The sequence below is a fragment of the Dipodomys merriami genome, unplaced genomic scaffold, assembly GCF_024711535.1.
Source record: "Dipodomys merriami isolate MVZ:Mamm:240054 unplaced genomic scaffold, mDipMer1.0.p SCAF_3, whole genome shotgun sequence".
Classification (NCBI taxonomy): Eukaryota; Metazoa; Chordata; class Mammalia; order Rodentia; family Heteromyidae; genus Dipodomys; species Dipodomys merriami.
Window position 1 is genome coordinate 12,109,180 of NW_027204492.1, and position 16,919 is coordinate 12,126,098.

Genomic DNA, 16,919 nt, shown 5'->3' on the forward strand with positions numbered 1-16,919 from the left:
GTGAAGAAGCTTTAAGTTCGATTTATTCTCATTTGTCTATTTTTTACTTTCTTTACTGTGCTTTGGGGTCTTGTTCAAAAGATCCTTTTCTAGTCTTTTGAAAGTCCTAGAACATTTTTGCTGTGTTTTCTCCTAGTAGATCCATTTAAGTCTTTTTTTAACTAGTGTAAAGTTTTGTTATTTTCACTGTAGATGTCTTTTACCTATCTGATTACATTTATTCCTAGGTATTTTCAGGTATGGCTATCAAAAATGGGATTGCTTTGTTGATTTCTTTGTTTACATCAGTGAATAGCAATGCTATTGCTTTCTGCATATTTATTTCAAATTTTATCCACACCTTTGCTACTTTCATTTATTAGTTCTAGTGGGCTTTTGATAGAAATTGTATTTTATACATGTAAGATCTTATCTGTAAACAGTGAAAATTGGATTTCCTCTTTTCCAATTCTGATGTCCTTTATTTCTGTCTCTTGACTTTTTTGCTCTATGATTTCCAGGTTTCTGTTAAATACAATTGGTAAAAATGGACTTCCTTGCCTGGATTCAGAACTTAGAAAACATGCAGTTTTTCCCCATTCTTCATGTTAGCTGTTGCCTTATTAGATATGACCGTCATTAGATTTTATGGATTCCTTCAATATCAAATTTAATCAGTTTTTTTATCATAGAGAGTTGCAGATGTTTATCCAATATATCTTTTGGATTGTTTAACATCATCATATGATTTTTGTCTTCACTTTGTTGATGTTGTGCATCCTGTCTGTTGATTTGCATATGTTGGACTATTTTTGCATCCCTAGGATGCATTGTATTTGACTATGGTAAATAAGTATTTTCATGTGATGCTGAATTCAATTGGCTAGTGTTTTGTTGAAGATTTCATATTTATGGTCATCAAAACTGGCCTCTAGTTGTTGAAATCAGGATAATGCTGGCCTCATAGAATGTATTTAGAAGAATTCCTCCTCTTCAATGTTTTTTGAATGATTGAAGAGGAGTTCACATTAAGTCTTTTTAAATATTTGGTAAGATTCATTAGTGATCTGTCGGGTTCTAGAGTTTATTTCATTGGAGACGTTTTATTACTGCTTCAATCTCATTATTTATTGTTGGTCTGCTCAGGTTTTCCATTTATTATTCAGTGTTAAAAAGGAATATGTATTAAGGAATTTATCTCTTTCCTCCAGTTAATCAAACTTGTTGGAGTATACTTGTTCATGATAATTTTGTTTCGTTGGTATCAATTTTCACATCTCCCTTTTCTTTTTTGATTTTATTGTGTGTTTACTTTTTCTTGTCCAGGTTAGGGTTTGTGTGCTTATATTGTAGAAGAACGAGCTTTTAATTTGTCTTTTATATTCTTAATGTGGATGTCATTTATGTCTGTTCTGATGTTTGCTATTCCTTTCTTTTTGTTAATTTGTTTTTGTTACTTCATGAACACATTTGATGTAAATTTCAGTAATCCTCTGCTGCTGATTCTATTTGGGGCTAATCTCCTGGTCTAGAAGACCTAGATCATCACTCTCACAATTATCTACAAGTTACTTCCATTTCATACTTTATTTGCTGACCAGGCTTGGTGATTAACAAGATTTTAAATCATATGATTTTTATATAGTGACCAAAATAAGCGTTTTGGCCTTCTACATGCAATGTATTTGTTTAGTTTCTTTTTTCTTGCTTATTTCAGTGTGGTTTTTAAATGTGACAGCCTGAACAACCCAATTCATGACACTGCTTTATAGAACACTCAGTACAGGGATCTAAACACTGAGACTCACATATAATCATATCTGGCTCCTAATTCTGTTTTCCTCAGGCCATTGGTCTGTTTTCAGTCTATCCCTTCATATTGTACTCATTTTTGTTTATGAAGACCCAAGAAAAAACAATACCCTGTTGGCATATTTTGTGGGATTGGCAATAAAGTAAATTAAAGTGCCTATGAAATAACTTAGAATATAGAAATGCTACCAAGGCATTTCACTACCAAGTGGACTTTTGATTCATTCTGTGGTATGGTGTTTCCTGAGGCCCATTTTTACCACCTCACTGTTTATAATGCTGTGGCTTGAAGCACTGCAGCCATTTCAATGTCCTACAGACTGCAATGAAACATGAAAGGAGTCAAACAGATTTCTGGGAACCAAACGTAGAGAACACTAAGGGAAGTGTAATTCATGTGCAGTCCCCACTTGGAGTAGAATTTATATTCCTCCATGTTAATAAAACACATACAGCTATATCTTTTCCTCATACATCGATTGCATTTTTTTAGACTTGAAAACAAAAGAGAATTTATTTTGCTCTCGGTTCCTGGGCATGTATTTTGAAAAGTAATCCTATATTTCATTTGTATGGAGCTTTGCAATTTTAAGGTTTTTTTTCATATATGTTCTCTCTCTGGATCTTTGCGAAAGAACCTGATAAAGTCACCAGAACTAGACTTTTCTTTGATCTTTAAGTAGTTATACAAGGGAGATGTCATTTAACAAAGCATCATATGAACGAAATACATCTTGATCAGTGTCTCCCCCTTCAACCAACTCATCCCCTACTTAGACCCACTCCTTCCCTTACATTTTTTCAATTTTGTGGCATATATAATGAATTCTTGGCTTCATTCTGCCCCCTTCCCTCTCAATATCTATTCCTTGTTCCTTGCCCATCCCCCTCTCAAGTACCCATTTGTTGGTGCTTATTTTGTTTGTTTCTCAAATAGAACTAGACTTTCATTTGCAGTCTTATATCTTAAATCTCTCAGGCCAAAAGAATTTAATTGCAATGTTTAACTATTTCAAGATCCAAGGGCCAGGAGTATACATGTGTGCCTAATTGACTATTTCCCACTTGCGAGGAAATTTCTGTGTTGTTACTTGTAGCTTAAACACATTTCTGTCTTTATTATTCTTTCCTTCCTACTTCACGTCCTCCCTTCCTCCTTCCCTCTTTGAACACCTCTCCTCTTTCTTTCCACTTTTTGAATTAAATTTATCTACGAACCCCTATTCTCTTTTCCAGCACCTGTTCTTTTTACCCTAACAGGCAAGCTATATGCATTGGTCTCCTTTCTTATAAGAGAACTGTGTTCATCTGGAAGATGGAGTGATACATTTAACCCTCTTGTGGACTGATTTAAGGGAACTTTTAAAGTCTCTCCATGTTGTTTCCTATTTTAGATCCATTTATTTCATCCCATCTGTATTGATCATGTATTGTAAGCCAGACCTTGTACCAGGTGCTGCCCTCAAGCATCTCATAGTCCAGTGGATGTCTCAGTAAACAAGCCATCCTCTTTTTTATCATGAAAAATGTATTTTCCTTCTAAAATGCAAAGCGTGAACATTGATTGCCTCTTCCCCAACCTCCCCCTTTCTATGCTTTGAACTCAGTAATAATGAAGTTTATTCACATGAATTATACCCAGGGAGAGAACATCAAAGACCTGAATATAATAATTAATCCTGGATTTTGAAATCACTGATGGAGGGGCAGTCTAACTAGAGAATATGGGTTGTTATAGTTTCACTCCCACGGGCATAATTTATATTTTAAAATTACATTTATATTTTTTAAAGAGTTGAAAATGTGATTTCAATCTGCATATGATTTTCAATAGGCGAGGGAATAGTTGGCTCCCACAAGTCAGACCTGCTGAGATAACCTGCTCCCTTTAAATCTATAAAATTAATTATCCTCAGAACATGGCTCAGAACAAGAAGAATAACCCTTGGTATTGGTGGTAATTGCTAAATTAGTTGGAAGCTAAGACTGCTGAAAATGTGACTCAAAGAGAGAAGGGACAAGAGGGAATTAGAAGCTCTGAAGAAAGAGTAGATAAACTGAAATATGTTTATAGCACATGCTGAACAGAGAATATCTTGTTTCTAGGTCTCTTGTCAGAATTTCTTTCATAACATTCACTCATATCTACAAACTGGTTTTTGATTCGTGTTCTAAAAATATTTCATGTGCATAGAACAAAATATATTGGCAAGCAGTAATCTAAACCTGGGTATATTCTTTGTAAGTGGTACACACATATGTGAAAGATGATACAAATGGGTAACACTGTCCTAGTCATGGTAATGCCAATTTAAGTATGGACAACTTCAGTGGACACTTTACTGCCCCATAACCCAAGGGAATAAGAACAGCTCATTTTAATCTATTGCTTTGGAGTGAAATATGTTAAATGGAGATATTTGTGGTCTACAGTCCAGTCATCACAGCTCCTCAAACACTGCTGAGAGACCTAGACTCAAATGAAACATTGCCATCCTAGCAATCCCAGTTACAAACAGAAGAACAGGAGAAATTGATGAAAACCTTTTATTATGGCTTATGTTTTCCAAATTAGTAAATTTTTGGTATATATTTTTATTGTAAAGATACTGTACCAAGGGGTTACAGTTTTATGAGTAAGGTAATGAGTACATTTCCTATAGAGCATTGTTACCTCCTCATTTGTTTATCCCCTACCATCCCTTCCCTCTCCACCTCCCCAGCTCCCCTCTCCCTGCCAAGTTGTAAAATTCATTTTCAACATAGTGTCTTGTACATCTCATTGTTACAATGGGTCAACCTGTATCCTTATTTCAGCATTTTGTTATTTCCCTTCCCCTCCCCAAATCAAAAAAAAAATGTATAAACAAGATGCAGGGCACCGGAATCAAATACAGTGAAAACAGGGGTTATACCATGGGGGAAGAACTTACAAAAGAAACAAAAAAATCACACTGTACATTATAAATTCATTAAAAACAACCACAAGAAAGATAAAATTTCCCGTGTCCCTATCTTGGGGTTCATTTTGCTTACCATCTTCTTATATAGTCTTATGTACATAGCTTTTGATCTTTTCTGCTTGTCCTAGACATATACTAGTTATTGCAATAAGGGATACCATGGGACCTGTGTTTCTTTGGGCCTGGCTTACTTCACTTAATATAACTTTTTTCCAATTCTTTCAATTTCCTAATGGGGCTATATCATACTTTCTCATGGAGGCATAGAATTCCATTGTATATTAGTAATTTTAACTGTTGCAACGTGCTGCCTGCTCCTTAATCCTCTGCCACCTGGAGCAAAGCAATAATGGAGACAGGGCCATGGTACTGACGTTTGGGGCACCAGGGGACCTATAGCCTTCCACCAGCAACAAATCCCAGGGTTCCATTAGCCAAGGTTTTTATTGGTTTTGTGCAAGGAAGCAAGGTACAAACTCGTGATAATATTTTGTATGCAAATAGTAGAAGACCTTCTTATTAGAGGGGAAGGAGAAGAAAACAGCAAACAGCTTAGAATTTGCATAAACCTGCCTATCTTTGGGCTCCCACACAGTTTAGGGTGCAGTTAGCTGACACCAAGGATAGAAGTGTGAGTTCCCATTAAGCCAGGACTGATTGACCTTTCCAGGAAACTCTCAGCATTCTGAGAGTACATGACAAGAAGGCATTCCAAACTCCCAATCCTTTCAGAGTCTCACAGTTTGGATTTTTGGGCTCTCACATTTAACCAGTAAGTACTTAGTAAGGTATGTGGTTGGGTATATGTATGTGTTTAAAATAGTAAGATGATTTACATGGGATACAGATGTATTTACATTCCCTTCTTTTGCTAATTGTTCCTGAGGGTATAGCTATTCATTCAGTGGCATGGACTTTGCTGGGCATTCTTCAGAAAATTCACCATCATAGCATACACTTCTTTTGAGCTCCTGGCTCCAATTCCATCAGGTCAAAAATACTGTCCATGCTTAGTCTTCTGTGGGGGAACAGTGAGCCCTGTTCCTTCTGCAGATTATAACATAGAAGAGCAGATTATACTAGACTAAAGTCCTTTGTTCTGAGGTGAACTTGTTTCTGCTACACCTTGGATTGTGTAGTTGTTTGCATATACATCAAACATAACTGATTTTCCTGTCTTCTTCATTGGCCTCTCAAAGTCAAGGTGAATATGTAATCTGCCCTAAGAGTGACAGCTGACCATTAGTATTTGTGAGTGTAAGAATTCCCTGATGCTTCACTATTGATGTATTAGAGTATCAACGTGCTTTCTTCTTTTCAATGATATTCCAACCTCCAAAGAATTATTTCTGTCTTAATAGTGGAAATAAATTGGCAAAAAGGAGTGTTAGATTCTACTCCTGGGTCTATATGTTCTTTAAATGGGGACTCCTTATTTCCTACTGAAAATGTAATCACTATTATATGCTGGAATGGATTCTGTAGACACAATGTTCAATATTCAATGAGAAGATACCAACCTTGAGCCTTAAAGGGAGATGATTACACAGAAGAAAGATATTAGGGACAGATCGATTATTCCGTGAGTTAAAAAGACACTGTTTCTCAAAAAATATAGATAGGCAAGAGAGGTAAGCAACTTTGAAGAGAAATCGTTGCATGGAAGACCATAAGATACAAGGCACCTTTTATTCTGTAATGCCAAGGAATAGCTTAGTGATTGTGTGCAGAATATGTTACATCTTTTAAACTCATTCACATATTTTTATAGCAGATATTTACCTAGAGCTTAAACTAGTAGCACAGTGATTACTGTCTTCATTCATGCCAAGACCATTATGGCACCTTCTTTTAGGCACTAGTAAGTTTGAGTAAGCATCTGCAAATCCATCAAAGTTGGATTATTCCTTAGCATATGTCTGCCTGCTCTCCTTCGAATAGGGTTTCCCCGGCTTGGGTCACATCCAAATCCTATGAGTCATTGATAAGAAAAAGACATGCAACTCTACCCCCCCCCATCCCCTTTTGGTGGCCCATCCTGTATTGGGCAGCGTGCTCTCATTTGATAACATTTGGTAAAAATTAAGCCCCTTCTGCCGACTCATTCCAATACTGAATAGAATCAGTGTCACACACAGAGAACAGAACACTCCTTTCGTTGTTTCAACATTCTTTTTTTGGCCTCATTTTTCTCTCTCTCTACTGAGCTTTGAGTCCAGATTTAGTGCGGATGACTAAGAAATTGCCAGGATGTGACAGAGCCTTCAGTTCATTGAGTCCTTTTTTTGTCATTTTCCAATAGTTGTAACGATTGCCAAGTTTTCCTCGTAACATTGTAGGCGCTATGTTATTCTTAACAAATATTAAATCACCCTATGCTGAATCTGTCCATACAATGACAGCCTCCTACATACAGCTGATTTTATTCTGTGGTATTAAGGAAATTTCCTTCAGATTTTTTAACTGGTTCATAGTGTCTGTGTCTGAATTCCAATATTTGACTAGGAATCTCTGAAATTAGAATTCTATCATCAGCAATACAGTGATCCAGTAATTGAGTAGTCTGCCATGAGGTAGGCATTATGAGCTATCATTTTTGATAGGGAAAAGAGATTTGGAAATAAGTCAGACAAGTTCTTGGCCATCCAAAGCTAATCACAGGCCCTGCTAGTGATAGATAGTTTCTAAGACCACAGATATGGGTATGACCAATTCTAGCAGTCTTAGGAAATGGGACAAAAACAATGGAGAAGGAAGTAGCAGAATGACATTGTAACCAAATGAAATGAATGGCATCTGAGAAGGCACATAGGGTTTTGGCAATAGTGGAAGGTATTATAGTGATTGAATACTGGAGGATTTTAATGCCACATCAAGTCATTTGTTGTTCTTACTGTAGACTAGACAAGGTGAAATTATGAAAAGTTCCCGAGGAAGGTATTTTTGTTTGAGGAAGGCAAATCTTCCTGTAGACTAAGTAGAAAATTGTTTCAACAATTAAGACATACTATCAACCAGTTATGAGGGCACAAAGAAGATTAGTAGCAATGACAATGGAGGGTGAAGATCTTGGATCCCGGGTTGGAAGCATTCAAAGGAAGGCAAAGGTCCTATGAAATTTTAAGGTGTCTGATGAAATGTATTGTTTATTTGTCAGTGTTTAGAATCACCCAAGTTCATAATGCATCATTACAACTGTGTATGAAATGAACAAATGAATGCTACTATTACAAAGATGCTAAATATGACACTTTTGGGAGACCTACCCTTAAAATTCACATCATTTATTGATGAACCATATATTGTTTATGCAGCTAAACAATAGTACCCACCTTGGTCTTACCTATAATTCACCAGATTTATTTTCTAATGTTTCCTGACAGTTACAAAATTAATCTCTGTGCAGTTGTCCTTATCATTAGAAGAAACTTGAACACTATACATATATAATCAAATTTGTTTGTAGGCATACTTATGTTGAGAACTCCTATAAAAACAGTTTTTCATAGTCCGCAAATAGAGCTTCTTAACTTCCTACTGCAGGTAGTTGTTTTACTAGACGTGTATTTCTCCCCAAGCAAGTTAAATTTGTATGACTCCTAGGCAGATCTATCAAAGATACAGCTAGCCTGAAATAACCCCTTATAGATACTACAGCCTATGTACTGTAGAGAACAAATGGAGAACTCAGTCAACGTACTACCTGGAATGCTTTATGGATTCCAAGAAGAGGGGAAAGAAATTTATTTGAGTGCGTAACTTTTAGAGAAAAATTGAGGAATATGTCCCTGTTTGCTGAAGTGACTTTGAACATTCAGAACATTTGGCCCAGCTGGTATGTACAGCTTAGAATGATAGCCAATATGAAAATGAAGAAACTGCTTTTTAAAAGACTGGTGGCCAAAGTAACATGCAATTTAAGGTTTCAAATGATTTGATGATTCTATCAATAGCTGATAAAGCACAGTAAAATTAGCAAAAATCTAGTAGTACGATGGATTATTACTATTGAATGTAGTCCAGGTACTATTTTCCTCATTCTCTTGTAATCTAAATGGACACATTGGTATTCTATGGATTAGTTATAATTTAAAATCTGCTGTTCATTCCTCTTGGCTTATAAGTGGCCGTTTTAGTTGTTGCTTATCGCATGCATATGTGCATACCACACAGAAGCTAAAAAGAATGTGGTAAGGATTTCCTTAAAACATTCTGTCATGTTTGGAGCCCTTCATTTGAATTGGCTCAGTCCTAAGGAAACATGACAGAAAATCACATTCCAGAGTTCAAAGTCCCTGGGGCTGCTGTCTCTTATCCGGTTGTAGAATTACTGTAAATTCCTTCCTTTCATATTGATTTGCTTGTAAATATGACTGTAAGGTAAGGATAGAGTGAGGGGGGCACTTTTTTCTTTTCCTTGGAAAGTCAAGGTCTAATGATCTAAAAAAAAATCAATTTAGTTTACCTGAAAGTAAAAGACAGTTTTTGTTTGAAGCATCCTTTTAGAAGTAAAAGCAATGACACTAGACTTAGCCTCAGGCATCTGACAACCATAATGTATAATAAATAATTAGGGAATCTATGAAAAGTAAGTACAAAAATTGAATGTTTATTTTCTCTGAATAAAGTGAATAAAGTCTGAAGTGAATAAAGTTCCATATAACCTCTTGTGCTTGTCTTTTCAGTCTTCGGTTCATGTATTTTTTCCAGCATATTATACTGATGTGGTTAGTTCCAATCTTCCCTTTACTTACCACAAAGAGAGACAATCATTGATCAGTAGAACTTTTTCCTAAAGCATTGTATGAAGTGTTATATACTCTGCTAGGTTCCAGTAATACTTGTTATATTACTAAAACAGGGCACTGTAGTTTATACACATACACACTTCAACAAAATATGTCCTATAATCCTTAAAAGCATTTGTTCTACATGAAATTTATTATTATAAGCATCAAGGGTTGTTTGTTTGTTTCTGTTGCAGGAGCATTTCACACCTGAGTGCAAATTCAAAGAATCAGTGTTTGAAAATTATTACGTGACATATTCATCCATGATATACCGTCAGCAGCAGTCAGGCCGAGGGTGGTACCTGGGTCTGAACAAAGAAGGAGAGATTATGAAAGGCAACCACGTGAAGAAAAACAAGCCTGCAGCCCATTTTCTGCCCAAACCACTGAAAGGTAAATTTGATTCTGTAGGGATTATGTAGTCATTTAAATTAAGTTTTTTTTATTGTGAAAATACCATACAGAGGGGTTACAATTACATGGGCAAGATAATGAGTACATTTTTTTTTATTGTGAAAATACTGTACAGAGGGGTTACAATTACATGGGCAAGATAGTGAGTACATTTCTTATCAAGCATTGTAGCTTCCTCCTTTGTTTCCCCTTTCTATCCCTTCTCCTCTCGCCCCCCAAGTCTCCCCCCCCCACCAAAGTTGTAAAGTTCATTTTCGACATAACGACTTGTACGTCTCATTGTTGCAATGGGTCCACCTGTATCCCTATTTAAACAATTTTTTTCCCTTCCCCTCCACAAATGATACCGACCACATGGTTATCTCAATAGATGCAGAAAAGCATTTGACAAGATCCAACACCCCTTTATGATGAAGGTTCTGGAAAAATTAGGAATTCAGGGAACTCTTCAACACAATAAACCTACAGCCAGCATTATACTTAATGGTGAAAAACTAAAGCCATTTCTTCTTAACTCAGGAATGACACAAGGATCCACTCTTTCTACTTCTCTTCAATCTAGTATTAGAATGCCTAGCTACAGCAATAAGACAAGATGCAAACATAAAGGGGATCCAAATAGGGAAAGAAGAAGTAAAACTCTCCCTCTTTGCAGATGACATGATCCTGTATTTAAAGAATCCCACAGACTCCACTCCCAAATTACTCAAGCTGATTCAAAACTTTGGCAACGTAGCAGGGTATAAAATTAACCCTAAAAAATCAGTGGCTTTTCTGTATGCCAACAGTGAGAAAAATTAAATTTTTACTGTACTGTTGAAAGTGGCTATATTAAGGCACTTGGAATTGTACAAACATTTTAGAGCCTTCAAAATCATGAAGACATCATGGCATTGACAATAGCATCTAATCATTATGATTTTGTTTTTTTTTCCAGTGGAATATCTGTTTAGTGTTACCTTATTTGAATGCAAGCACCCAACATTCCAACTCAGGATAGCTGAGAACCTCAAATTACATTAAAAAGGATGAAAAGTGGTAGTTGTGAGAAACACAGATGTTAAAATATGTGTGTACCTAACTTATTGGAAGAAGGTCTTTTCAACCCTTTCTAAGGACTCAACAATATAGTCTCAAGAATTCATAGGTATTTTGTTTCCCAGTTATTAATAGGTTAAAATGAGTTAGAAAGGTGAAAAATAAGAATAGTCTATAGATGACAATGATTTTAGAAGTATTGAGGCATGGTAGAGAAAGGACAGAAAACACAGACAGTAAAACCTCAAAGAGATTACCTAGCCTGGGTTTAATGTAGGGAAAGACACAGCACATAATAATGAGTTTTCTAGCTTCTTTTCTTGCTCTACACTACCAAGGTTCAAGTCTGAGCTTTCTGTTTCATTGAATAGTATTGAAATGGTTATATATCCACTGTGCCTCAAATTTTTCTATAAAATATGAATAAGTACTTTTTATACAGTAGCATTTTTATATGGGTTAATTGACATAGTACATGTAGAGAATTGAGAGTAGTATGTAGTGTGTTTCACAAGCATAAGCTAGTATTATTATTTATAGCCCAACAATAATAATTATTACCATTAGTGGTATGAAAAATTATACTAAAACAGCCTTTTATAGAATTTCATTTTAAACTACGATAGAAACCAGTGTTTTCAAAATGGTTTAATTTAATATTGGGTTAACACTGCATATAGTAGATCACTTAAACTTCTAAGAACTTTATTAAGTGCATTTTCATTAAACTTCCCACATATAAGTGATAGAAGTTAGGCATTCAAAATACACACTACCACCCAGACTATGTTTTCCTTAATCTGATCTCATCCATTCTCTATCAAATACATGAAAACAGCATTTTGCATGCTTGGTTTATTGCATAAAAGCCTAGTTAACTAGAAGAACATTTAGGACCAATCCATTAATAATGATTTCCTTTTATTCTTATATTCTTTGTTGATTTTTATTAACAAATGAAAATTATATATGTAGATATGTGCATATATGTATATGTTTGTATGTATATATACACATATATATGTCACTTACAAGATATTTGGAAATAAGTTCGTACTGTGGAGTGACCAATTTAGCACATTATTATACACATTGCCTCCTATACCTACTAATTTTGTTGTGAGCATACTTCAAACCAAGTTAGCCACTTTCAAAAACAGCATATACAGATCTGTCCATTTGAAGGCCTTTTACACCCTCCTAATATGTTTTTCAGTGGCCATGTACAAGGAACCGTCACTGCACGATCTCACGGAGTTCTCCCGATCCGGAAGTGGGACCCCGACCAAGAGCAGAAGTGTCTCCGGCGTACTGAATGGAGGCAAATCCATGAGCCACAACGAATCAACGTAGCCAGTGAGGGCAAAACAAGGGCTCTGTAACAGAACCTTACCTCCAGGTGCTGTTGAATTCTTCTAGCAGTCCTTCACCCAAAAAGTTCAAATTTGTCAGTGACGTTTACCAAACAAACAGGCAGAGTTCACTATTCTATCTGCCTTTAGACCTTGTTATCATCCAGACTAAAGCCCCATAAATTTAGAGTGAGCTTGTGCAAAAGAATGCCATGCATTATCAATGAACTAAATATGGGAGAAGGACTGCCAAATTTTCTCATCATCTCATCTATATGTTGGGGATGACAAACCAAACCAAAACAAAACAAAACAAAAAATTTCACAGCACTAATGCTGATCAAAATCTCTTCTCCAACCAAGAAAATCTAAAAGACCACAGTCATTCTTAAAACAAAAACAGAAACAAAGCAAAACAAAATTCTCTGCTTAAATGTTTGTAGAGGCAAACAAAATTATGTGAGCTGTGTTTCTTGGCTTCATGTTTTCTATTTCTGCTTGATTCAGTGTACTCTTTACTTTCATATAGCTCAACTTTCCAGTTTCTGAAGTTCAATGGTTCTATTGACTCTATGTCACTTAATCCAAATCATCCAAATTCAGGGTTGAATCTGAATTGGCATCTCAGGCCCAAGGTAATAGGGTTCTTGTGATTTAACCTTTTTTTTGTTTTGTTTTAGATTTGTAGTATTCTGGTCAAGTTCTGTGCTGTACTTTGTGCGTAGAAATTGAGTTTTATAGTCAACCCCAGTCAGTAAAGATAACTTAAAAAGAAAAGATCCTCCTCAAGTGTAGAATTCTCTTAATTCCATTTGTGTATCATGTTAAACTACTGTTGTGGCTTCTTGTGTAAAGGCAGGAACTGTGGAACTGTGATGTCTTCTGTGTTGTTAAAATAAGAAATGTCTCATGTGTATACCTATGAGTCCCTCTTGTCATTGTATTTGGCACGTGATTATTGTGTACAAGGAAATACTAAGACTGGTAACCCCTAAACAACATATATTATACTTGCTATTGGAAAGTGTTTAAGACTTAGCTAGGTTTCCATTTAGATCTTCATATCTGTTGCATGGAAGAAAGTTGGAATCTTGGCATAGAGTTGCATGATATGTAAGATTTTGTGCATTAATAATTGTTAAAATCTGTGTCCCAAAAGTGGACATAGCATGTACAGGCAGTTTTCTGTCCTGTGCACAAAAAGTTTAAAAAAAAGTTGTTTAATATTTGTTGTTGTATACCCAAATACGCACCGAATAAACTCTTTATATTCATTCAAAGAAAAAAATCCTCGAGCAAGTATTTATTGAGTACATATTATCAAATATATCAGAAATCGGGGTTACATGCTGGATTTTTGTAGATAATGTCACTGCTTTCAAATAGCCTACAGTCTAGACATTCATGCTAACATAAGCATGCTATAAAGTGTTGTTAGACTTACAACACTGGGTTGGTACTGAGGAATTCTCATTGCTGTCCAGGGACTAAATTATTTGATGGAAATCTAGGCTGTACTGTTTTGAATGCTGTACCACACACAGTATGATATTATTTCTTCCATCAACCATTTTTGTCCTTTGTGAGAGAAAATACATGATTAATTTTCTGAACTCCTTTTCACCTCTAAGAGCTAAAGGAAAATGTATAGATTGGCCTTGATGTTTTTCCTGTACATCCCCAAAGTTGCCATTGGCTGATGATGTATACTTTGGAAGACTGGTGGAACATACAAACCATAATCAGTGCTCTACAGGGTATGTGTCAAATAGTTACTGTGGCCTAAGCAACATGCTTTAGCGGAGATAAGAGGCTGCCTAGTCCCAAGATGTTTGGACCAGATTCATTATGAGATCTTTACCCAGCCCTACCCGGTTACCATTTCATCTGAAGCCATCCTCATCTTACTGCAGCTGTAAAGCACATCTACATGAGGTTAGGCTACTTGTATAGCTTGGACCTTAGGAATCTTTGTAACAACCAATAGACTCACTAAACACCTCTCTCCCTATTAAGTCTAATTTCTAGCAGTAGAGAGATGTCACTGCAAGAAATTTCAGGTTTGGTTACCAACTAGTTTCTTTGCTAGTAGATGAAGTATATGTTCTGGGGAAACCTAATCAACATTGTGATGGCTCAGTCAACATTGACATAAATCAGAAAATTGACATAAATACCCAGGAAGAGTCCTTTGTGTGTTCTATTTTGACTGTCCTCTAGTTATTTTAAACAGAAGGGAATGATCTAAATAAAACAGTAAATAAATACTTCTCAGAGCTCATTTTTTATACATCTTCATTGTTGTGCACAAATGTCCTTGATAGCATTTTCCAGATACAGAATATTAGACGTACCACATACTGGATGAAATTTTCAAAGAAGTTTCTATTTTCAAATAATTTTGGAAAACACTTCAAAGGATTAATGCTCAGACTTTTGCTCCTTCCTAACCCTCACCTCCACCACCTTCCTCCAACCCAAGTTTCTGACTGAGTATACTTGAGGTGTGGGTCTACTCAAGACTGGGTGTTTCTAACAAGTTCCTGAGTGAGCCTGAGATTGCCAGTCCTAAAGCAACACAAAGCGTTCTTGAATTTTTGTGCTCAGGAACCCCTGCTTCAGCGTTCTGAGAAACTGGGACTTCAGGCATGTACCACCATGTCTGCTTTCTATGAGATCATTTTTGAAGAAATATTCACTTTAGAATTCTAAACTAACCAGATCGCAATCCAATATCTTTTTGTTTAGTTTTGATTTCCTAATCTTTCATCAAGACACTACACACACACACACACACACACACACACACACACACACACACACACACACACACACACGTGAGCATAGGCACACGGACATAGGCTTCCAAAAGGACTCAGAGATGCTTTATTCTTTTCCTCTAGGAGATTGCCCATGCTCAATAAGGAGACTATAACAGATAAATTCTTAATCCAGGCCTTTCTGGCTTTGGAAGCTGTCCTATCAATTGTGACACTTGAGCACAGTAACAAATATTACCCAGGTTGGCCCCACATGTTGACATGTCTACACATGTTTTATATTCTCAGTAATTGCATATACTCTCAGAATAATTTGGTTTCAGTGTTATGTAAAGTTAACAGTGGGAGTAAAAGAAATGTATGGGGCAATGATTAACAACTCAGCTTCTCTGAAGCAATTGCTCAGCTTGTTGCATTATGGATATTCATTACCTTATAAACTGTCAATGTTACACTGCATGGTACCTGAAGCCTGGATAAAGCATTCACACAAAGATAAATGGGTTCAAGCTGAGTAAATGCTGGAGAAAAAGAGGTATTCTGGGGTTCAGCAAAAGGGAAATTTGATTTCCTTACTGGGATTAATAAAGGGAAATTCCAATTGGAAGTAACTATTCCATCTTAAATTCACCATTTATGAAAATCAATCATACTTATACCCTTGTACAAACTGACTGTTTACAATCCAAGTGTTCTTCTCTTTAAAAAATTTCAGTAACAAGATGAACTAGTTCTCAAACTTCGACTACAATAATCCTTCCTTTAATATAATACAACTGAACAGAGCAGCTTGGACTATGAGTTTCATGAATCTTAAGAATATTTCAAAAGACATGACTATTACATTCACAAGATATTGTATTCCAGAAAGTATACACGTGTGTGTGTGTGTGTGTGTGTGTGTGTGTGTGTGTGTGTGCTCGTGTGTGCGTGCGCATGAGTGTTATGAGGCAGAGTACTAAATAAATCCCATTACTTCCTAATTGCAGGTAGGTTTTGTTAAATACACCTTCAAACTTCCTTAGGATCACATTCACTAAGTATAATACCTTGTGGCTAAAACTGAACTAGATACCAAATGTTCAGTCTATAGTCATCAGATATATAAAGATAAAACTTAGAATATGATGAATGCTATAAAACATTGGGTTTCCTTTCAATGCATAAAGATGGGATACTTATCCAATGACTGAACAAAGGAAGAAAGACTTTGTATACTGCTGATTTTATTATTAACCTGAAATCCATTTATAAGTTAAGATGATAATTGAGATTCTAGGAATAAGCATTATGTTTAATTTTTTTATTGTGAAAATACTGTACAGAGGGGTTACAATTACATGGGCAAGATAATGAGTACATTTCTTATCAAGCATTGTAGCCTCCTCCTTTGTTTCCCCTTCCCATCCTCTCCCTGCCACCCCACCCCATCCTATCCGCGCCCCCACCCCCGCACGAAAGTTGTAAAGTTGTAAAGTGCATTTTCGACATAATGACTTGTACATCTCATTGTTGCAATGGGTCCACCTGTATCCCTATTTAAACGATTTGTTTTTCCATTTCCCCTCCACAAATTATACCGACATCAAATACAGTGAAAGCTACCAGCACGACTATGTTTATTGCAGCATTATTTACTATAAGTAAGATCTGGAACCAACCCAGATGCCCCTCAGTAGATGAATAGATCAAGAAAATGTGGTATATATACACAATGGAATTCTATGCCTCCACCAGAAAGAATGACATTGCCCCATTTGTTAGGAAATGGAAAGGCTTGGAAAAAATTAT

At 36.0% G+C, this 16,919-nt stretch overlaps 1 protein-coding gene across 4 annotated transcripts in view; it reads left to right on the forward strand.

Moving 5' to 3' along the window:
- Fgf13 (fibroblast growth factor 13) overlaps positions 1 to 16,706 on the forward strand; it is a 500,490-nt gene extending 483,784 nt beyond the window's left edge. For all 4 annotated transcript variants that reach the window (XM_070039641.1, XM_070039645.1, XM_070039646.1 and 1 more), the window contains 2 exons: positions 9,739 to 9,937; positions 12,213 to 16,706. In XM_070039641.1, coding sequence (XP_069895742.1) covers positions 9,739 to 9,937; positions 12,213 to 12,349 — 336 coding nt within the window. In that variant the 3' untranslated portion in view covers positions 12,350 to 16,706. The remainder of the gene's footprint in view (positions 1 to 9,738; positions 9,938 to 12,212) is intronic.
- Positions 16,707 to 16,919: the final 213 nt, after the last annotated feature.